Below are 25686 nucleotides of genomic sequence, written 5' to 3'. Positions count from 1 at the left end.
TAAGAGTGAGCTAGTGATCAGAATGAAGTAAATGTATAAATCCAAGTTTAAGTCTTATCTGTAATGGGCTGCATCCATTTTTATTCTCTATTCAAATACATTTTTTGACAGGCGACATGTTGTATCAAACAAAAAATGAAAAATGTTTTCGAATATTTTATATACAGTAAGACAGAAAAATTTTGTTACAGATTTGATATAATAGATGAATGTGTAGAGAAAACTGAAACCAAATGTCAACTAAATCGATTCAGTAGAACTTAAGATATCATGTCATGCCAACTGCCGCTCTCTAAAACAGCTATGTTTTATAGAGCGGCAATAGTTATATAAATTATATTTTAAAAAATTCTCTTAAGGAACTATTCTAAAAAGGTTAAGCTTTTAAAATATTTATGTCCAAATGTTTGGATAAAATATAATATATTTATTTTATTCAATGTGTACAAAAATCAATTAGAGAACATTGTAAATTACTTATATGAATACAAACGTATGTACATTATTATTCAATATCGAGTTACTCTAGTAAAACAATCTTTAAAATCAGCATATATTCATTAACATGATTTCTGCCGTTATAATTATGAAATATCAGTATCAAAATATCTATTATGGGCCAATAAATCATTTATTTTATCCGACATAACATTTTCCACCTATAACATGGATCGATGGCAGTATATACATAACATACGAAATATTTAATTTGTGAGCCTAATATTTATTATTCGAAGATATTAAATTCTCTGTCATGATGAACTAAATTATGCAAAATCTATATCGAAGGCTGAAATATGTCAAGTTAGGTAATTATAAAGTAATAACAAATTTACAGCAAATAACGTTGAAACTTAATGAAAATTAATGTACAGGAGAACACTTTAAGGTGCGTTTACCGAGGAATCATCTCAACTAGGTCAATATAAACCGATGTGCCTTTCATTAATCGAGTTCGCACCCCAATGAAACCGAAAAAGGAACTGAATGTGGCAATTCCAACGTCGATAAAACTCAATATAGGAAGATATCCATCCTAATTTATATCGCTGTCAGTATCTAAAAGTAGCAAAACCCTTGAATGTTATCGAAAAGAAATAAAATTTATTCAAATATCCGAAAATTAGATTGATATTAAACGTAACTTGAAATAGTCAAATTAAACGTAAGTTGCTCTATAAGTTTTCTTTTAAATACATTTTATTATTCAATAGTTATTTTCGACTTAATTGTTTCTAACCCGGAAATCATATTGTAGGAATGTTCGTCGGGTCGATCGATCGGTCGAAATGTGTGGCTGCCGCTGCGATTATTTGTCAGAACACTCACTACTATTTTTGAAAGGAATTTGCACGGGAACTAAAAACACTGGTTGAATCAAAGTTGTTTATTTCAACTTGCGATTGATACATGTGGTCGATGGGAGGATTGACAGGATATTAGGTTCAGGTGAAGGAAGTACGGTAGCGCTGTGGAAGTGGTACTGTTACAGGGGGACGGTGATAAGAAAAAAAAGCGAGACGTCGTCCTGATGGTCTTTTATACCCTGGAACTGCATGGTACCAATCCACCGGCGTTGCCAACCTTTGTAGTTGTTGATGGTGAATTGGTGGTGGCCTAAAGGGTCGTGGCGGTCGCCACATAACTCCCCTCCTAGTGGAACAGCCGTGGAACGTACCTAAATGTGGTGCAAGTTCCGAAATACACCCGCAATCACGCAAACAAACGCCCGGGGACTACTGATGAGATGGGGATCCCAACCTGAGCGAGGAGTTTTACGGGATCAGCTGCCATCGGAGCTGTAGCAGGACGTCGTTCGTCTTGAGGCGTTTAGCTTTGTTTGAGGGTACTTGTAAATGTGTTACGTGTCCCGTTTCGTGATGCGAGGGTGCTCATGTGTTGCTGGTATACATGATGGGCTTCTGTGGTTTTCGTCCATCAGGCTAGTCTCGAGGGATGTCGTCGACCATGTGATGTTGATGAGTTCCGTTCCTCGTGCTATCCTTCCATGCACGTGTCAAGCACCTGTCGAGTGGCTTATGTTGAGTTGATTTACCTGTTAGGCACTTTGATCACGTCGGGGTCACCAATTGTAGGAATGTTCGTCGGGTCGATCGATCGGTCGAAATGTGTGGCTGCCGCTGCGATTATTTGTCAGAACACTCCCTACTATTTTTGGAAGGAATTTGCACGGGAACTAAAAACACTGGTTGAATCAAAGTTGTTTATTTCAACTTGCGATTGATACATGTGGTCGATGGGAGGATTGACAGGATATTAGGTTCAGGTGAAGGAAGTACGGTAGCGCTGTGGAAGTGGTACTGTTACAGGGGGACGGTGATAAGAAAAAAAAGCGAGACGTCGTCCTGATGGTCTTTTATACCCTGGAACTGCATGGTACCAATCCACCGGCGTTGCCAACCTTTGTAGTTGTTGATGGTGAATTGGTGGTGGCCTAAAGGGTCGTGGCGGTCGCCACAATATAAATTACACACATACATTTTTAACATTTACTTATTACATATTCATCCACTGTATCATATCATCTATAACGGCTATTAACTGTATATTTGCATGTATTTTGAGCAACTCTTAAACAATCAAACCTGATGGTTAAATTCAATATTTTGAACATCTTTTGACATTTTTATTTACTTAAAATAACAGTTTTTTTATTTTATATTATTATGTTACTACTATTATTACAATGCACTGTTGCTGACGCCCACCATTAATGTTACATTTCAAATGGGTTCAAAGTTTTTCTTCACCAGTTCACCTTCCTCACTCCCAAAGATTTTACCAGTTATATTAGCTCTTGATTACCATTTATTCAGATCGATGCAGCATGGCTTGGCTGGCCAGTTTGGAAATACTAAAAAAATGCGAAAATGAATTGATTATTGGGCCGCTGTCTATATAACATCGTTGTTTCGACATTATATCGCCACATCTCCAATAAGATAGGAATGAATTCTATAAGATAAAGGACAGGATTGTAACTATTTTTTTTTGTACTGATGTTCTTCAAAAAATGGCTTCTAAAGTAAAAAATTTTCAGAATACATGAAAGCCCCTAATATATATAATCCTTATACAAACATGCAAAATACCAATAATAATAGTATATTCAATGCATCATTCTTGATAAAAGCAGATTTAATCACTGCATTCTCCCTAATACATTTACCATATCTGCAAAACAGTTAGTATTTCTCCTCTCCGCAAACATTTTCAAATATATTCTGTTGTGTTCTACATACACACATATCTGTGCACATAAATCTTTCGCAGTCTATAATAAGATTTTCTACAGTTATCGTATATTAATCATATACTCACCTTTTGGTTGTTTCCACTCTCAGCGCCTTGTATTGCCGACAATATTGCATTGAATCATAATTCCATATTCAGAAAGTTTCATTCAAGTGAATAACTAAGCTCTTAATTTTCAATCTATCTATATTCTACATTCCTCAAAGAGCAGCATATCTCTAAGCTTTCTATGGATACTTTCTATAGACTGTACTCAGTTTTCTCTGAAATATTTTCATTAAATTATGTTTATGTTGAAAAAACTACTCACTGTTTTTATACATTTCATATATTTCATCTCTGATAGAGCTAACATCAAAGTGATCTTCATTCATCACCCGTTTCGTCTAGCAGCTGCAACACGCTAAAATACATTTTTAGTAAAGACCGCAGAAATTTAAGATTCAACAACATCAACGCATTTTACTGGCAAGAGAGGGCCTCCATTATCTCGTTCCTGTTCAAAGTAACTGATTAGGGACGCAATCTGTTCTATCTGGCTTCCACATTTTCAATCAGACTAATAGTAAGCAGAGCATTATGACAATGTTTGCCGGTTTAAATGTTAGTTATTGTAATTAATATTTGAAGAACTTTTCATTCCATGAAAATCAGGCGACGTTTCCAGCTTAAGTAGAATAAAATGAGAAAGAAAATATTGTCTGATGATAAAACAAATTTACAAATTGCGGCAGGCAATACATTATATATCTTGATGACATGAGTTCACTGTTATTTTTAACAGACTATATAATTAAACTTAACAAAAAAATGGAATTTGGTAGAAATACTGATATTGGTACCGATACATCTCCTGTTACTTTTTATAACAATAATCAATGGCGGCTTTTACAAAACCATCTTTAATTATTCAGCATCTAAATTAGCTATAATTTGAAGTATCACGTTATAAAAAAACATTCAAGAAAAAATTCAAGAAATGTGATCGTAGCAAAATTAACAATACGTATGGCAGCGCCATGGCGATTAATAATACCTACAAACGACTGAAACGTAGAGAACCGCTAATTTGACGCCCTCGACGGTTTTACCATCGGTAAAATTCAATAGGGGAAGGTGGTTACGTGGGTTTATTCAGATGTATGGAAAGTAACAATAACAGGGTAAAGCTTTCGGAAGTTTCGAAAACGTTTGATGTGGTTCGTTCAGTAGCAAGGCACATACATCGACAGCTAATTTGAATAATAATTGCCTTTTACTTAACGCAAATCAGACCAATGAAGTCACTATATATTTTTATATATATGGTGACTCATTTATATATATGAATATATATATATATATATATATATATATATATATATATATATATATATATAAGACGACCTTGTATATATATACAGAATTAAGTGAGACCCAGAATATATACATCTGTTAATTGACATTTTATAATAAACTCAACGAAGTTTCTTCTTATATATGATCATTATGTTTCAGTTATTGGGTCAATAGAACTTTGTAACTATGAAGAGAGACACACAGTGAGTGAGTGTACGTTAAAAAAATTTCTTGAAATGTAATGTTCTCATGTTTTGATGGTTGTTACTAGATGGATAATTGATAAAACATCTTTATAACGCCAATTCATCTTGTATTACTGAACTTTTTATTTAACCCAACAACAATCCACACATTCCATAAATTTAGAAGAAAGTAGGTAAGACTTTTATCCTTTCTTACTACCTTAACATCAAACCCTTTGATACTAAAATATTTAGGTTTGTGTCACCTTTACCATTAACATAGTCAACTTAAAATCTCCAAGGTACTATCATGGTATCCCATTGTATTTATATAGTACTGCTAATAATCCAGTTGATCATGAAAAATATTAATTCTTCAGGCTAAATATAATTTTTTGCAAAACAGAACGTAAAATGTTCCCGAATATTTAATCGAGATGCAATACATTGTTACTTTTAAAATGTTTGGCAATCCCACTAACCTCTTGCAGGCCGTTTAAATATGTGTAGTGTCCCTAACGAAACTGTTTTATATTATACCAGTATAAAACAATATGACAATATTGTTTATAATGATAATAATAACATAATATATAATTATATATATAATAATTTAATATGACAATAATAAAACAAATATATCAAGAGGAATTTAATATTCATACAATGCGCTGTTTAAAAAAAGTTTACATTGAAACAGACCCAATGCTATAAATAACATAAATTCTATATTATATTCATACATTGTATCACATTTTTATAACGTCTATTAACTGTAGTTCTTTTCCAGATCATATATAATCTTGAAGACATTATTCAAACTTTATGACCTCATTTACGACCGGAGTTATTATGACGCTATAAATTCATCTTCTTTCGAAACAAATTAGTTCTCAATGAAACACACGTATTCCGAACGGAGTGATGCTGCTTTTAATTTGTCTCTAATTAAAGCCTAGCTCTCGATTATACGAGATGTTTTTTATGCCGACGTAGTCAGTGAGTTCGAATTTAAATAGAATCCAGCCGACTTGATTTTTTGCAACGATTTTTTTTTGTTTGAACACAGTTAAGGGCTCTTCTCGGGATAATCAGATGAGATAAATGGGAATAACGTTTAATTACTATTTCTCTTAATTTGTTCGACTTTGTCCAAATTAATCACTAATAAATCTCAGTATTCTAATATACTGCTGTGATCAACAAATGATAGGACCTTAAATAAAACTTCAATCTTATCCTCCGGGTCGGTAACAGGAGTGGATAATGTGACATGGTGGTTGTTCTACTGCTGCGATAGTCGCTAGTTCGAATCCCGCTGGGATATGGTTGTAAATGCATTTTTTTTATAGGATATAGGATTTTATATAGGATAGGCCGAGGCTAAGCCGACAAGAGTGGAATAGTCCTTTATGTGGATAGAAGACCACGTTAGGCGCATGTACTAAAAATAGAAGAGGATAGATATATAGAGATAGACAACTATAGCCCGCTCAATAAAACACTGAAGTTGCGTCATCTAAATTGATAGCGTTAGGAAGTCGCAATGTTGCCGCATCAAATTTGAGTTTTAGTTCATTTTGGCTTTGATATATACAAAATACTCTTATCAGATATAATTTAGTCTAATCTTGTAGTACATCTAAATCATATAGTATCGAAAAGCTTAAACTACAATTAATTATACAGTCATAATAGTTTGTAGGTTAAGATTGTGCTTTTATTATATTTACATTGAATATTTTTCGACACCACCTAAGAGATGATTAGAAGATATTTCTAGTTATCTTTTATCGTGGAAGCATAATCGGCCTAATAAACAATTGTATAACCGAGTAATGTATTTTACTTTCATTAGAGAGCCTATTTACCTTTAAGGTTTAAGTCTTATTTCCTTCGACGCAGTGTTTCCTTGTCAAGTCATTTTAGTATCAATGTATTTCTGCTTAGTTTGTTCTGTTACTACCTGTTGACATCTTTAATACAGTTGCCATATCTGCATAACAGTTAGTATTCCGTCTCTATACATTCTAATCAAATACTCATCTATATTCTGAAAATTTCCGTTTTCTTCACTCCTTTCACATTCGCAAAATTTTATTCAATCAGTATCACTTTCAGAATCGTTATTCAAGTGAACAATTAAGCTGTTAATTTGAAATATATGTAACACGTATTCAAGATTTGTCAGTGTGTCTGATCAATTTCTTCCAAATCGAAAATGTTATTATAGATAACGGTTCTTCCCATATCTCTGTAGTTCATGTTTATGTATAGTTCTCGACCGGTATGACAACAGAAAAAAAGACGTAATAACAATGTCTGGAAGTACCTTTAAACTTCTTCGTTGGTTATCTTAATAACATTTAAATCCTGTATTATCCAATGGTATAAAAAGATAATTTTATATATTCCTCAGCTACATATATCTAAGCTTTCTATGGATACTTTCCAGACAGACCGTTTCCACTGAAATAATTGTATCAAATTATGTTTATATTGAAAAAACTACCCATTGTTTATATATATTTTATATATGTGATATCTGATAGACCTAACACCAAGGTGATCTTGATTCGTTATCCGCTTCATATGAGAACGGTTTCATTTGTATATATATATATATATATATATATATATATATATATATATATATATATATATATATATATATATAATAGGAATAAAATAAAATAAAATAATAGCAAAAAAGAAACCATGATTGAAAATAAGGAAGGCTTCAGGTCCCGTGATTCGATACATAGTCTAGGTGATTTGACAAAAGTTCCAACCAGACTAGAAAAAAAATTCTGCTGTCTTCGTTGGAAATCGAACCCGCAACCTCCGCAGGTGCACTTCACTTTCTAATCATTACACCATATAAACACTTGTCTGTAGTATTTCTACGACATCTCATAGGATATGGTTAGTGCTTGAAAAGTTAACTGAATGGCTTTTACACTGAACTACTTCCTATTTTTCATCACGTAAGTTCAGCTATACCATTAAATAAAAAGATCTGATTATTTTGAAAAATATGTGAAAACCTTGTATGTGCCTTTGAAATTTGAGATTTTCCTTTCGAGGACTGAGGACCACCTCGGAAGTGCACTCTTAAAATAAAAATATAATAAATCGAATAAAAAAAGAATTTTGAAAATCGGTCTATAATAGACGGAGAAATCAGCGAACATACATTAAAAAATATACAGCCGAACATAGAACCTGCTCCTTATTTGAAGTTGGGTTAATAAAAATTACAAATAACATTCAAATAATATTCCTTGTTGAAAGTTCCGTTTTTTGACATCTAACCTTTGTTTTGCCTATTAACTTTGTTGCTTCTGTTTCGGCTCATCTATATATTGGTATTAGCTTAGCTATCTTATATGTTTGTAATAATTTTTGTGCGCCAATTACATGAATTCTTTGATATGATTATTTATGTATCGATACACGTTGAAGGGCGTTCATATTTATGAATTCGTGCTCTGTATTTCTTAGACGATTTCTACCAGTTAAAATTGCTTAAATATCGTTTGTATTACATCCTTTGTCATTTGTATAATTATTTTATTAAAGAATATTTTATTTAACATAGTTCTTCCACAACAGAGCATAACAAACAGGGTACCTCGATTGATCACACAGTCGTGACAGATAGCAGTACAGGAATACCTCAGTATTCATTACTGTTCCAGTCTTGAAGTTGTACCGTATGGATCACGAAACGTTGGCTAGCATTAATCAATCTCCAATTCTGAAGTCAGTTGTTTAAATATAACTTATTTGCTATATGTTTCCACTCATGTTAAAAATTTAAAAAAAAATATTGAACTGACTCTTCACTACTGATGTCAAAAATTCAACATATAAGGTAATATAGGTTCTATGAATTATTTTGGAAATCTATGAAACCGTAAACCGTAAGATTCTTGGATATTTAAATTTAACAATTTTTTATTATAGCAGCATTTATATTTAAGAAAGTTCTACTATGCAACCGATTGTATAGAAAAAGCAAGTATATTAAATAATTAAGGTTTATTTATTGAAGCAGTTTTTTTTTCAACTTAGACAATATTATTACGATTAGTAATTATAATATAATTACGATGTGTGGATTAATTTACAGTAATGTTAACTATAGTTTAGTTGCTAAGTCATATCTTAATTTAGCAACTGTCGTTACCGATAATGTGAGGGTACCTTAGTTATTAGGGACAACCAAATTATGCAATATAAACGTAATGACGTCCTTTATGTCTATTATTAACTGTTGCGTCCTCCAAGCCATGGTATTGGTGCTGTATATTGTATAGGACTATTATCGAAAAAATAATAAAATAGTATTAGGTATAACGATAAATTTTGTTAATCGAAAAAAAAATGTTTTCAATAAACGATATATTGTTAGATTGTTTATATATTTTATTAATGTTATATATTAAATTGAAATGGGATCTTAGGATATTAGGATCTTTTAAAGTCCCAGTTGAAATTTAAGCAAACGTTTTTCAAATTCTTATAAAACTAATTTATCCGTGGTAATGTGGTTCACTTCGTATAACTATCAGTCCAAATAATTTAGAATTAAAACCATATTGAATATTCAGGAAGTCTTTTGAATTTAAAGATTGTCCACGGAGCTAAATTAACTAAAGGAAAAAAACAAACGTTATCGTAACGCAACTCCAGCTTCTTGACATAGAATAGATACTCAGTAGTATACCATATATATATGAACACATTTCCCGACAGAGCAAATCAATGTGGAAAATATTCGAGGTATATTTCAGTAATCTACACAACTAATACACTACAGTACTCTATGATCTAAGTAACACTTCCATTTTTATGAAAATATCTAAAAATGGTATTTTGGTGTGACATTCTATAAATATTACGACGGATAATAAAAGTTATACAAGCAGATTTGGAGAAAACTCTTTGATAATTTTTAAGTTTTATTCAGAATAATTAGCTTAACATTTTAATTAAAAAATTGTCATTAATTATCTACGTTAGCCTTTTTCTAAATGTTTGCCTTTATTTTGCATTCGATGTCATATTCACCTTTCTTATGTTTTTGGAACCACCACCACCAATTTATTTTAGTTTCCCCAAGTTTACAGTCATGTAAAAGTCAAAATATCTCCTCCGTAGATTTTTTCAATTTAAAAAATTAAAATGGAATTTTCCGCAGCATTTTAAAAAACACACAATATTTACAGTAAAATGTCTTCAAAATTAATTCGCTCTCCATATGCATTAAAGATTAGATGAAAAGTAAACAAACTATAATTAAAAATCTAATTTAAACTGAATATCCCTCGTTCTGCTGTAACTGCTAGTGATAAAAAACAAGTTGAGTTTTTTTTATTTCAAAGGTTAAACTTGATTGGTTCCAGTTCGCTTGTTTTAGTCGTGCGGCGTTACAAGTCCAATTGCAAACATTATCAATGTCAAACAGTTAGCGCGAATGATGATGCGGTCAAAATAAACTGGTTCGTTTTAGCTTTCCAGTCTCAACTTAATTATACCACCAAGTGGATGAATAATTAAATGAGTTAAATTGAATAAAACAACAGTACATTTCAAAAGGCATATTCAAAGTAAAATAAACATATAATGTTTTGGCTTCGAAGTATATGATCTTTATTCAGTTAATTGTCATTATATTTAAACACAAAATATATAAGAGAGCACAAAAGCCTTATTCTGAGAAATTATTACAATATATTTTATTAAATATATTGTCAAGCGTTGCAACATTTCGGCTTAAAAAATATTTCACGATTTAAATTTGAAAAACTGATTGACAAAAGGAAACATTTCCTTCAAGTAGAGAAAATGGGTTAGGGATTTCAATTTAAACACTTGCCCATATTTTTTCGCAGATTTTATGTTGAAAATCACTTAATCACATTCGTAATCCTATAATAATGGTTCATATTTAATATTTTGATATTTAGCAATTTCAAGGTAAATCGATGTCCCATAGCGATCTCCGTTTAAACTGTCAACTCCACATCTTCATACGCTATTTCTACCTTCCAGAAATCACTCCTGGCCGCCTTTCTGTTTTAAGCCAATATGTATCTAAAAATGATAAATTCATTAGTGAAGAAAGAGTAGTTAAAAATGGTAGGTGGTAGGAACTTTTGAAATCACTCCATAAATGAGTTAATAGGATTAAAAAACATTCAAGTTATTTAAAAATCGAATTTTAATTAAATATTTTATTTAATTACTAGTTGACCGCCTTTCTGTCTTAAGCCAATATGTATCTAAAAATAAATATTTAAACTTACTGAATATAGTAATTACATATTATGTATATTACAAAACCTCCTTTTCATTTTTATATATTTTTATAGGTACTTAATTGGACAATATCCATACGATATGCAGCTATGCAAAATTTTCATTTTTGCCCTGTGTAATCCTACTTATTTTTTCATCCATCAGAACAAGGAATAAATAATTATTAATTTCCTTATTAAATTACCTTTGCTCAGGATATTCTACATAATTAATCATTTTAAAAAAATCACCATTTCTTGACATAATATCTGTATGAAAATTTTCGTCAAATTTCGTTTTGTGTATTCTTTTGCCAATTGCTAAGAAAGTGTAGAGATATATTGGCACACAAACGAATTAAAATAGGTCCTAACCGCCTTTCTGTCTTAAGCCAATACGTATCTAAAAATGTACTAATAATATAATAACATAATTTCTAACATTGTCTGGTAATAAGTGAAGAAAGAGTAGTTAAAAATGGTAGGTGGTGGGAACTCAGTAGAAATGTTATCATCAATATATTCATTATCACTTCTGTATCCTATGAACATAATGGATTAATAATTTTTTTAACTATATCAACCATGATATTAAAAATTTAAATGTAAGTTACAATAGACATAAATCATAGAATAGGCTGACATGGAATGAATCATAAATGAGTTAATAGGATTAAAAAATATTCAAATTATTTAAAAATAGAATTTTAATTAAATATTTTATTTAATTACTAGTTGACATTTGTTTAAAACATTTTCAAGACACGGAAAAAACCATATATAATCTGACTGAACTTATTTTCTAATTGTACATGGTTATTGGTATGGGTCTTAAATATTATAAACTAAAAAACTGTATATTAAAAACTAATTTGTCCAAAATATACTTAAAAATACAATATTTAAACTTATTGAATATAGTAATTACATATTACATATATTACAAAACCTCCTTTTCATTTTTATATATTTTTATAGGTACTTAATTGGACAATATCCATACGATATGCAGCTATGCAAAATTTTTCATTTTTGCCCTATGTAATCCTACTTATTTTTTCATCCATCAGAACAAGGAATATATAATTATTAATTTCCTTATCAAATTACCTTTGCTCAGGATATTCTACGCAATTAATCATTTTAAAAAAATTACCATTTCTTGACATAATATCTGTATGAAAAACTTCGTTTTATGTATTCTTTTGCCAATTACTAAGAAAGTCTAGAGATATATTGGCACACAAACGAATTAAAATAGGTCCCTGGTACCAAAAACAATATTTAGATAAAATAATATAGTAGCAGAATCATAAATATATATGTTACACTTACATGTACATTTAGTCATTGGTCTTTTTGATGTTATACTGTCTAGTTCATAATAGCATGAAGTTAAAGGCATAGATTCTTCTGTTTCAAAGCCATCTGCGGAGAAGCATGTGAAAAAGCATAATTTTCAGCTTTCAAACCTCTCAATTTACTTCCATTAGAAAAACTAATATTTTTATTTACTTAATTCTTTTTTAAGATTCTATTGTGGGTTGAGCATCTGTGATCTTTTTACCTCCGGCCCTCTAAAGACTTAAGAGCACGATGAGAACTTGGTTACGGATGTTTCCATTTAGGTTCCCATTCATTATTTCCTTGTTTTCTAGCTTAATGATAGTACCTACTTAGAGTGTAAAGATTAACTTGACATTTGATAAAGAAATAATTATTTACAGCCATTATTTACAGCTTTAATACGACACCTACATACTGCTATTTTTTTAACTTGAAAAGAATAAACTGTACTCACACTTTAAAACATCTTTCACTCACACTAGTATATCAATTTTTGGAGATGGATCATGAGTTTTACCAGATAGAAAAATAGCAATAATCTTAGGAGTCTTCTTAACTTATTAACAAACAAATAAACAAAATACTTACTCCAAATAATTCAATTAAACTTATTACAATATAAAACGGTAAACTTCCTAACCAGAAAAGTAATATTATTCGAGAAAAACTGTAAAATGGGCTTTCGCGAAGTTCGTATTGCGGCCGGTAATTTCATTTAAAATACCTATCAAGGAATGACAAATCGAGTTAAAGCCACACGAATGGTTACGGCCAAACATTTTCGGAATTATTCCATCACGAATATCGTAAACTCTGATGTTTTATTACTTTTGTTGTCAAATAGTAATGAAGTCTATTTTCAATTTAATAAATTTCACTTGGTAACTGAATGTAGTTTCTACATTGAGTACATTACAGTAAAAACTATTTACTTTTAACAATAACACAATTGATTAAGAGAAATAATTAAATCATTGGAAATTTTCATGGGAACACAACTTTCCTTAATTGATTTTTTTTTCAAGAAGTTGACTAATTATATCAGCCCTAGTACAAAATATATGTTAATGTTAATGTTAATGTTAAAATATGATATGTTGATGTTCTAATATAAAACAAAGCATACGGGTCAGAACTCAGTTCTGCAATTATACGGTACTGAAAGAATTGTCAACCCTTTGTAATGTACTTTTTGTCCAATTGTGAATGACAAAATAAAAAATACAGATAATTTTGAACCTTGACCTGTTCGGATCCCACGTTGAAGTGTATGTCCAGTCCAGATAAACCCTCGTTGATGAAAAATAGACTTAGTATATTAAAAAAAGACATGGCAAAGAGAGCCAAATCCTAATATATAGTTAATGTCACCTCTCTACGTATATGGCTTACTGACTGTCATGTCATTTGTCGACGTCACTATTACTTAATTTGAGCCCAAATAAATTATCTATCGACGTATTATGACGCTGAAAAAGTACAACTACTTGTGAATAATAAACTAGTTCTCTCTTCGTCGTTGGAGAACTTATTCGATAGCTCGTGTAGCGAATTACCGTTGAAGCCCTTTTATTTGTTGGTTCACTTTGCGCTGTCGCCTCTCACAGCTGACGATTTCAGCTAGACCTTCTTACCAATTACTAAAACTCTTTTATAATACTTGTATTTTGCACTATTTACTTTATTTTCACTATTAATTACAATTTAAGTGAACCAAGGCGACTTTTAATATGGGTCTTTCTATGTAGACTTCTTGACCCTGACTCACGAATTATCACGAATTATAAGTTTAGTGAATTTAGTAAAATTTTCGTCGAATGAGGAGGTGATCGCCGAAACTAAGGCCTATGATGAACCAAAGTATAAATCGGACTACAAAAATGGTATCGAAAAGTTGGAGGGTCGCTATAATCAGTGTACCACCCTTGAAGGGAATTATGTTGAATAAAAGAAAAGTGCCAAAAAATGTGTCTTACTATGTTAGGCCAGGGACTTTTTAATTGACCTGTTAAGAGTTGGAGTTGGCAGCGTATTGGCCAGCTCCAATAAAAATTGGGTTTAAAATATTTTTAGATATGTCATTTGTACATCTACTTCTGGATACCTAATTGAGACGTATTTCATTTTATTAGAAGCCCTTTTACCAACTAGGGCTTATCTGGATTAAAGCTGCTGTTCAATGTGGGTTCCGAGCCACGGTCCTCAGCATTAAGCTTACAGACTGGCGAGTAACCAACTTGGAGATTACCCAAAAGACACCCAGTCTTACCTAGCCTGATTACTGTCCTGACTTGGATCATTTTTCTTGTCGGATTTTGCAATATTGCCTAAGAACAATTACAAATGCTAAACAAAGAAATTTCAGGTGCCCTCGTTTCCTCAAAAATTAAGGAATTTCTACTAAGCCGATTCAAATATTAAAATAAAAAATACCAATATAAAAATAATAAAAATGAAGAACTATAATTGATTAACAAGATAGTTAATGTTTAAAAAATAAAAAACGTACAAAACAATTTTGCGGTCAGTAATAGCCACCAAATTTGCGACAATAACAATCTCCGTAGTATTGACCATTCGCAGTCGTTTTTATTTCGCGCTAATCTCGTTAGCCCAACTTATGAACTTGCCAAAACAATTTCAACTTATCCACGCATCAGTTCTAATCATTGCCGGGCCTCAAGTTTCGTGTCCACGCTTTATTAGTCCATCAAAAATAATCTTTTTATAACCCGGGGAAGCGACAGCGTTCAATCCCGAGGAGTCGTAAAGCTCAGAGTTATAACCCGCCCTTACTGTCACGCCCACACCCCCGAAACCGTCGTCGACGTCCCCCCCTAGCCCGTCGTGGATTCTTAACCTGACCTTTTCCCCATATTTCCGGTTCATCAGTCGTCAGCTGCGAGGTGTAAATTTGATCGAAATCCCATTTCCTACCAGACCGACACTACAGGAATGAATTTGAAAGTAGGTCGATTGTTTTTGGTGTTATTCTAGTAGAGAAAAGGATTCTAGTAGATAATTAAATATTTTGTATATAATGGCTTTATTTGGATAAAAAAAATTCAAATTTAAAATTAACATAAATGTAGAGATATTTATGTACTGATTAAAAATAGTGGTTTGATCGCAGATAAATAGAGATTTAACTTTATAGCAAATTTTGAAGAAATATTTTTTTAATGGTGTCCTATCGGGAGGAAAATTCTTAATGCATACACAGGAATCCTGTTAGATTACAGACTTCCTAGTTATGTAGGAATACCAGTCCTTAAGATGGGCTCATAACAGCATACATACCACTAAAAACAATCCAATCTCAATCTCGGCCAGATCCAAGCTCTTGAGAGAGCTGTTCATCTTGGGTCTCTTTATTTGCACCCTGCTTTTATTTGTATAACGATTCATAGGTAGACGGATACATTGGGATACCGACACTATAATGGAATAGCAATCGGAGTTCGAGGCACGTCCGGTCACTTCGAGAGCTAGACCACGACTTTTGAAGAAACGTCGAATATCTAACTAAATATCAATATTTTGAAGTTATTGATAGGCTTATTGGCTTATTTCGTTTATAATGTATTTGCTTTCGTCGTCACTTTCAGTGTGACTTACGTACGGAAGTGTGTTATTAGATTTTTAAACAATTTAGTGATTAAATTATTAGTAATAAGTTCATTAATACAATATAATTATATCGGCGGAAACGCTCAAATTTCAAAGGTACGTTTTTTGACAATAATGCTTCATTTATGCGCACCTACACAATGATACTAAAACAGCTAAGATAGTTGAAAAAAGTTTGTAAAAAGCTCCTTCATGGAAATCTAAAAATGCTAAATAATCAGTTGATCAATTGATCGAAAATATAAACCTGAAAAATTACAACTAAATAACGCGGAAACTGTTAGCGCCAATTTTCCGCCAAATGTATCAACATCAGAAAGATATGTATGTATCGATGCGAACATTCGCTTGCTCTGATAGGTACGCATTTAAAAACAAAGGGAAAAATTAAATATTGGACATTAAAATGTATTATTTTTTAAAATAGATTGAAAATTGGTTTTTAATTATATGGTCATAATAGCGGACCTGATAGACGTTATCCGGCTCGAAGGTTAGCTTTCGAAAACACCATTTTCAACCTTCTTTTTTATTATAATTATTCATTAGAAATGATTGAAATCATTAGAAATTAACACGCAGGCCTCATAGGTTGTTATATTATTTATATTTAAAAAAAATAAAAGGTAATGAAAATATTCCTAAAATTCTATCCAGCCCTATATATTGGATCCATTTGTGAATCTAAACGATCCCACGATCCAATCAAAAACACATACAAAATTTAATCAAGATCGGTTCAATGGATTAGTAAGTGATCAGTGACATACATCAGTATGAACTTTGAATTTTTTTTGGTTTGTATTTTCATTGGTTACTTCATTCGTTTTGGCCCTCCAGCACATTTTTGGTCTATGATCAAAACAAAATTTCATTCACAAGAGATAAATATTATTCTAAACTATCAATTTTCCTTCCATAATAAACACGGAACAATAGAACAAATACATAGGTGTCAACCAAATTAACAAAAACTTAAACAATATAAAATATTGCTCCCCTGCATTTCTCGATATTTCGAGCCTTCGACAAGGTGTGTCACACTGGACTGCATGTTAAATTGAAAAAGCTTTAGCCCCATACGCACTTTCAACTGCTGAAATCGGACCTCACAGACATATTTTATTACACCCAACATATTTGGATATTCCGTAGGGCAGTGTTCTAGACCTATTGTTATATCTATTGTGTACAGCTGACCTACCGACCTCAAGAAACACTACTGTTGCAAGTCAAATTGTGGTTGCGATATGTAACATTCACCCTTTATAGAAGAACCTGTCCCTCAGTAAAATGAAATAATCATGAACTTCCCCAAGCAGACAACGTTAAATATCTGGGAATGCATTTCGATCGAGGTTTAACATGGAAAAACATATAGTGACAAGACGCAAACAGCTTGGAGTCAAACTAAACCATATGTACTGGCTTATGGGCGATAAGTAATGTACTGGGCGTAAATGTCAGTTAGCATTAGATAACAAGGTTTTGCTATATAAGTCAATACTTAGGCCCATTTGGACCTATGGTATTGAACTGTGGGATACTACTAGCAAATCTAATATAGTTATACTCCAGAGGTTCCAGAATAAAGTGATGCGAGTCGTCGTCGATGCCCCATATTACGTGTCCAACAAACTGATTCAGCGCGATATCCCCATAGAACCCAAAACGAGTGTCATTCGGAGTATTAGTGCGAAGTACTCTGAAAGACTATTAGTGCATCCCAATGCACTCGCCAAACAGTTAAATGTGCGCGATGACAGTGAAGTGCGTAGGCTCAAACGCAAACTACCATACGTACTGATTAATAGACACAGAGTGAGATTTAATAATCTCTAGAATAAGCTAGATCACTTACTGAAGTGATCTTCTACATGTCAGGGTAGTTATATTATATAACTGAAATCATATAATAATACTTATTGCCCTCGGACAGATTGTTAAGGTTCTAGGAGATTAATTTAAAATATATATGAAGAAGCTATATGTTTCTAAGAAAGTTAAATTATATTAATTATTTGATGGTCTTCGGCAACAAATTCCTTCAACTAAAACATGGGAAAAGCTAAAGAATATCAGAAATAATATTTTGAGATTCTGCACACACAAAATAACTCAATAATTCTAAATGGCAAATAGTTATTTTATGAAGATAAATGTCAAAACTAAAGAGTTTAACAGCTAGGTTAGATTGTTTTTCAAATATTTCAAGGGTCAATTAAACAAGGGTTAATTTTTTTTTAAATTTATATTATGTAATATTGCCATCTGCAATAAATTTAAATTGAAATTTACCTTATAAAGTTTGACATTTCTAATGGTTCAAACAAACCTTTCAACATACTAGAGTTATTCATGTTTCTATGAATATAAATACACTATGGACACTATGAAACGGTAACTATTTTGAAACTTTCTGAACAATTTATTGATAGTTTGCCGAATTCAGTTATAGAGATAATCAGCTTAGGGATAAATTTCATGCTTGAAAATGGGTTGTATAATCTTCTCTGCATAATAGTTTATGTTTCAAATGAAAGTTTTAGGTTCAAAGTAAAGAATAAATTGTCAGAAAATTGGTTAAAAACAAAAAAACTTAAACATTATTACTATTTATGACGGTAGGCTTTTAAAAAGCCGCAGCATTTCTCAACAAACAGTGCATTCTAGAGCTTCACTTTCTTTAAATTTTATATTATTGTGGTGCATTTGTTTATTCAATATCACACATTCTTTTATAAACTTCTTCTATTTTATCTTTCTTCTTGTATTTTTATCTTCTTCTATCTTATTATTTTATAATGTTCAATTGCGGTCAATATGAGTTGATATGATTAAGTTGGTATGATTGTCCTGGATTTGAAGCAGAATATATGGCATCCATCGAATAGTCCCAAAGACTACACCAGTCTTAATATGTTGTAGGAATATTCGTTAGGTCGGTCAAAATGTGTGGCTGTTCATGCGTTATTTGTCCGAACACTCACCACTATTTTTGGAAGGAATTTGCACGAGAACTAAAAACACTGGTTGGATAAAACTTGTTTATTTCGACTTATAATTGATACATGTGGTCGACGGGAGAATTGACGGGATATTAGGTTAGGTAGAGGAAGTACGGTAGCGCTGTGGAAGTGATACTGTTACAGGAGGATAGAGAAAAGAAAAGAGAGCGGGACATCGTCGTGGTGGTTTTTTATAGCCTGGAACCGCATAGTACCAATCCACCAGCGTTGCCAACCTTTGAACTTGTTGTTGGTGAATGCGTGGTGGCCTAAAGGGTCGTGGCGGTTGCCACAATGTATATCCCAAAAGCACGTGATAAGAGTCGATTGAAAAATCTACATTCAAAATCGTTGTTATTTTCAAAGCAATAATAAAAATTAATTCAAAATTATTTTTTGATGTACTGATTGCATGTGATACAAGTGATGCCTGTTTGGATGGGCCTAAACTAAATAAAGTATTTAGAGCAGGTCCTGATAGATAAAGAGATAATTTAAAAGTCCAGGGTGCGTCTAACAACAAGAGCTTGATCGCCACTGTAGCATATTTCTAAATAATCGTCCTTCTATTTTAAATCACGGCACCAACAGGTCAGTCGCTTTCAGAAAAGAAAGGGCCAATAGAGAGAATGCCTTTGGCTAAATTTTTTTCTTCAAGAGCTTCTCCGTGTACTTCATGATAACTCTATAGGGTATATCCTCTAACACCCTCTCTAGGTAATTTACTGTTACTTTCATAGTATTTTGAATTATCTTGTGTTGAATGAATGAATCTTGACCTGAATTTTTAAAAATTGCTTGTCCTTTAATTTTTAAAACATTGTCCTGATAATAAATACTTAAATATACTTTAATAATACATTTAATGAGAAAAATTGGTATAGCCTATTTTAATATGAGTATTTTCAATAATTTCCCTTAATGTCTCCCTGTCTTGCCACCATGATGACACCACGTCGGACGATGTTGGTTCAGCGATAGTCATCGATCGATTTTCGTAATTCTTTATCATTCCAAACCCTACCAAGCAGACCATGTCAAATCGATCTAAGTAAATGATAATCAGAAGGCGCTATGTCTAGTTAGTACGCTGGGTACAGAAGAACTTATAATTCAAGCTGCTACTATGTATCCTTCGCAAGTCTTCAAACGCCTGGCCGAGTTTTTTAAATGACTGTATGTATGTTATCGTTGAGATAAGGATAACACTTGTTTTATTAATATGTCATAAGAGTTCAACTATGCTAGTCACAGACATTTTATTAATTGTTCAACAAATAATCAATCTGTCAATCAATAATAGTTCATTCTTCGTGTCTACGAAAACCAGTGTTTTTAAAATTTGAGCGGCAATATCGTGGTCATTCAGCTGGTTCTGTGATCAATGATTACTGCGAATGAATATATCGACATCCTCAATGATGTAGTTCTTACTATGACAAGCAGATTGCCCTTGGTTTGAGGAGCATCTGAATATCATGAAACATCTTCCCTGAACAACACAATTGCTGAACCATTATGCAGAGTTTTAGAATAGATAGTGAGAAAGAGATTTCTATCTTCATCTTCGTTGAAGCAATAGGTGGATATTTTGATTCAAAATATTCGGACTAAAATGGACGAAATTAAAAGTTAACTGACAAGAGACCGGCGAGGATAAATAAGGAATGTGGCAACTTAAAGCAACTGCGGACAGCAGAACTCAACACTCACTTAGTAATACCGTATCGGCGAAAATGATACGGCCAGTGCTCCACAAAACTAACATTCATGGATGCTGCTGATGATTTAGGGCCTCGATTCCGAAATCCCAACGAACCCTGGATGTGTAACGAACTTGATTGAAGTGTGATATGCTCAGATGAATCAAGGTTTACATTATTTCCTACAGGCAACTGAATTTATGTATAGAGAACACCACGAAAAGCCTGCGATATCCAAAAACCCTTCTTCCTACAGTCAATCAACAAACAATAGAGAGGTTATAATTTGTAATTTTTCAGCTTGTCCTCATATTCACACTACAGACATGACTACTTACCCAGTATGTCATTTTACAAACTTATTCATTTACATTCACTGCAAAATTTAAGTCATTTCATTAATTTATCCTATTTGTAACAACTGAAACTAAACTTACCTTTGACTATCCATATTTGTAATCCTGTTAAAATGCTAAAATGTTAAACTAAAAGGCCTTCTTTTTGAGTAAAAAGGAACATCGCAATATAACTTCCATAAATCCATAACACATCCATAAAGCATTTAGCCTAGCTGTAAATTTGGCAACATCGACCTTTAGCATTTCGGCTTGCGACGAGTAGATTGCGCCGATGAATATACGAATAGTTCCGAAAGTAATCGAATCTCCGGACGACGATGATTTTTAATGTATACTACACATTTCCATCTCCAACATCATTACAGCGATTGACATGACAACGACACTTTCAGAATGTATTCCGCGAAGATTGCAACTGTTTTAAAATGAAATGGTGGCTCAACACCTAATATCAACTATTAATAAATTAATATTATTCCATATGTCAGGTGATCATATTATTCTGTCCATCTCCTGTATATGGGTATAGCAAAGAAATTCAAACAAATGCATATGTTACAATAATTGTTACTGTAACTTAATGATAACGGTCTAATTTACTCCACTACTAAATAGAAACGTAAATATTGAACAAGTTACAGATATACAAGTAACACAGTCATAAATAATCTTTCGGTTCTAGCGCAACGTCTCTTGTCGGGCTTCCTCACCCTCCTTTCCCCATCCGATTTAATTGAAACATCAAAGTGGTGCAAAATCTATATCCCCACCTAACTCGACGCGCTACAAGCGGAAAAATAATGCAGAGAATTTCGGTCGGGTCGTGTTTTTAACCCTTTTGTTTATTTCCGTTCTGATCCGGGCATATTTAATCCGTCTGGGGGTGGAATGAAAAGTGGATTTTCCGGTGCCGGAATGACGAACTTTTTCAATTACCGTATTGTGTTTCATTATAGCATGATGTTGGTGACGCGACACGGTGATAATGAGGATGAAGATAGATCGCATCTCAACTTACAAGTGCAAATTGATCGGAATCGGGGTGAAAGAAGAGTCGAGGTAAATGTTATGATTACACCCTTTACTTAAAAAATTATAAAATTAATATGGGTTCTTTTCACTTTTATATTAACCCATGTATCCAACATCCATTAAAATGGTATACGAGGGTTACTATTTATATTTCCGGAATAGGAAAAAAAAAACAAATAATTAAACTGCAAATATATTTTTATTGTTTTTCAAACTACTCGCCACGATAATCGATACACTTTTGCATACACTGAAACTAATTTTCAAGGCATTTATACCATTCCTAATGAGGTATCTTCAAAACATGATTTTTGAACGCTTCAATAGCTTCTTCGGGCTATTAAAATCGTTGACCACGAAGTTTATTCTTCACGGATGGGAACAAAAAGGAGTCATTGGGTGCCAAATTAGGGCTGTACGTTGGATGGTCCATCAATTCTATGTTTTGAGTACACTTGTTTGATGTTGTTCTATAGTCTCTCGTTTGAGAGCTCGCATTGTCATGATGAAGAACAATCCGGCGTCTCTTGTTCGTTTTCCTTATTTCACTGAAGACTTCTGATAAAAAAATGCTTTGTACCAATCAGAATTTACTGTTCTACGATCCTACATATTACATAAATATGATATGATAAACCTTGTACATTGATATGAAGGTTTTCCTTTCTCATTACAAAACTAAGATTTCCAAGAAACTAAGAAAGGTTTAAAATGACTATTTATAGTATTTATGTATGCTTTAACAATGCTCAATCTCAAAAGTTAATCAAAATGTACAAATGACTTAATCTTAATTTACAAATATGCTATAACATATCAACAAAAGTTACATCTCCTTTTATAACTATTTGGTATAATCTTAGATGTTAGGACGTAATAGCAACTTAACAAGGTCCGCAACTTTCCTAATTATCGTGATTAAGCCGAGAAAACACCTTACCTGTTGACACATTCATTAAACTAATTATCGTTAACACCTACAACACTATTTAACCTTACGTTTAAATATTCCTGACTTCAGACAACCGTATAAAGTCTAGATAAAATTTTACAATACAGAATAAAGAACTAACGAGTCTAATTAGCACAATGTAGTTACTGAGTTAACAGAGGCCATAATTAAGTTCTATTTTAATACAGCGATCCATTTTACCGACATTGAGTCGACGTGTGCTTAAACGATACATGTCAATATTTCATGTAATTCCAACTAATAATGAATTAGTTTTTATTCTTAGATAACTTTATATTTTTAAAATCATTCTTTTGTGCTTCTTTTTAAAATTGCTGTACAAGCAAAACGATACACTATGACAAGTCATATATATATATATATATCGAACATTGAACACTTTTATCTCCAAAATCAGCAGTTGCTTAGCAAAATATTCAATAATACTATTAATATTGAATAGTATATTGGCATTTTTGAATCTATTGAGTATACTAATAAAGAATAAATATATTTAAAAAAATTATAGTATATTTAAATAAATTACTCATTTACGTCTACCTTATTCACCGTATTTGGTCCTACTGACCTGGACCCAGTGTGAGTTATAGCTATAAATGAGGCTCTTGAAACAAAGCAATGTACCATGAGTATTATGACAATTTGTACATAAAACAAACTTTGAACACTTTTATCTCCAGAAATAATAAAAAATATAAAGAAAATGGGAGTAAATTTAAACAAACTACTTTTTTACACCCACCATATTCTTCATATTTGGTCCCAGTGACCAGGAAGTGACCCAGTGTGAGTTATATCTATAAATAAGGCTCTTGAAGCAAAAAAAATATACCGTATAGTACCATGAGCGTTATGACAATTTGTACATATATCAAACTTTGAACCCTTTTATCTACAGAAATCAGCAATTATTTAAGAAAACATTCAATAATATTATCAATATTGAGTAGCATATTGGTATTATTGAATTAATTCAGTTTACTAACAAAGAATAAACAATCTCACGTATATCAGAAAAAAGTGCTGTTTCACTAAAATAATGTTGTGTTACAAGCTAATGAAATAAATTACTCATTCATACCTACAATTCATACCATCCATACTTGGTCCCAGTGACCTGGAGATGGGACAATGTGAGTGGCAGCTCTTGATTAAATTGCAGACTTACTCAGATCAAAATATTCATTCATTCTTCCAAAAAATCGTTTTTACATCCAAGAAAAAAATACGTATACTTTTTACTAAATGGAAACACGACGTGGAAACTATATTTAATGTGCTTAAAAAATATAAACCAGCTTAAAAGTATCGTATCGAACAACAATCAATTTTATTCGGATAGTACGAAAACGACACCGAGCCACCTAACTGACAACTAAGGCGGAAAATGATTAATGGCAATTCGTTTGTACGCTCTCGCTCTTTGTACCCTGACTGTAATTTGACCTGTTCAGTGTCAGAAACGCAATAAATGAACCGGTATTGTTTTGGCACTGAATTGCTTAAATGGCGCAATGTGACTGATTGCATTGATTTTATCGTGTGCTGGAACGTTCACGAAATACGTGATTTTGTAACAGAAGACATTTTTAATTCACTTTAATTGTCGCTAAGCTAAAGTATCGAATTGTATAGTAACAATTAACTACTTAAAGGGGATGAACAAAATAATATAAACATCTGACATCTACATAATATATATTTATTAATAAGTTGCTAAGTTATCATTTGCTTTTAAAACAATTGTAACTCTTCGCGAAAAAGATTTGTAGTGTTTTTAGTGTTTGTAACATCTGCCTATTGCTTCAAGAATAGTGAAGAAATCAGCTTAACAATCTTCGCAGCTACGCGTTATAGTTCACAAAGGAAAGTTGTGGTTAGGAGGTAATTTTAACCGACTTCAAAAAAGAAGGAGTCCTCTATGTATATATACATATATATATATATATATATATATATATATATATATATAGAAGAGTATACAATACAAATCTAATTTGTTGCTACTCAAATTATTAGTTTAAATTAATGCAACAGATCATCAAGAGGAAGACAGGTTGAAGTGAAACTGAACGCAAAAGTATCGCTGCCGAAGCTGTAAGACCGCAAAAGGTGAATTGAACGTGCTCATAGTCGCCAGTCATATATATATATATATATATATATATATATATATATATATATATATATATATATATATATATATATATATATATATATATAGAAGAGTATACAATACAAATCTAATTTGTTGCTACTCAAATTATTAGTTTAAATTAATGCAACAGATCATCAAAAGGAAGACAGGTTGAAGTGAAAATGAACGCAAAAGTATCGCTGCTGAAGCTGTAAGACCGCAAAAGGTGAATTGAACGTGCTGTGAGTCGCCAGTCATAAACTGTTAAAATTATGAACTCCAACACAAATTTATATCAATAAAGTTTTATTCTTAAAACAATTTTTTTACAACAAACACAAAGAAGTGTGGACTTGGTGGAACGACTGTAGAAGGCAACACAGCAGGTCTAAT

General features: G+C 32.1%; 1 protein-coding gene and 1 long non-coding RNA gene across 4 annotated transcripts in view; one reads left to right on the top strand and one right to left on the bottom strand.

The window, feature by feature from the left end:
- LOC143194833 (leucine-rich melanocyte differentiation-associated protein) overlaps window positions 1-25686 on the top strand; it is an 85326-nt gene that overhangs the window by 12121 nt on the left and 47519 nt on the right. The window contains exon 1 of one of the 2 annotated variants that reach the window (XM_076401561.1): window positions 21929-22210. The exons of the other annotated variant lie outside the window; for it this stretch is intronic. Within the exon in view, the coding sequence (XP_076257676.1) occupies window positions 22040-22210 (171 nt within the window). The 5' untranslated portion in view covers window positions 21929-22039. Of the gene's footprint in view, window positions 1-21928; window positions 22211-25686 lie in introns of those variants that run through there. 2 annotated transcript variants of the gene reach the window in all.
- LOC143194835 (uncharacterized) lies at window positions 2614-24941 on the bottom strand. 2 transcript variants are annotated; one of them, XR_013005396.1, is made up of 4 exons: window positions 24238-24941; window positions 3587-3679; window positions 3343-3539; window positions 2614-2875 (listed from the first exon to the last, which is right to left on the bottom strand). It is a non-coding gene; the product is annotated as an uncharacterized LOC143194835 (long non-coding RNA). The 2 variants fall into 2 exon arrangements; XR_013005395.1 differs by having other exon boundaries at window positions 3598-3679; window positions 24238-24939.

Source organism: Rhynchophorus ferrugineus, unplaced genomic scaffold (genome assembly GCF_030347505.1).
Source record: "Rhynchophorus ferrugineus isolate W39M unplaced genomic scaffold, kcgeb_rfMv2 rfM4, whole genome shotgun sequence".
In the NCBI taxonomy this organism is placed as follows: domain Eukaryota; kingdom Metazoa; phylum Arthropoda; class Insecta; order Coleoptera; family Curculionidae; genus Rhynchophorus; species Rhynchophorus ferrugineus.
This window is presented reverse-complemented; position numbering and strand designations above follow the sequence as displayed.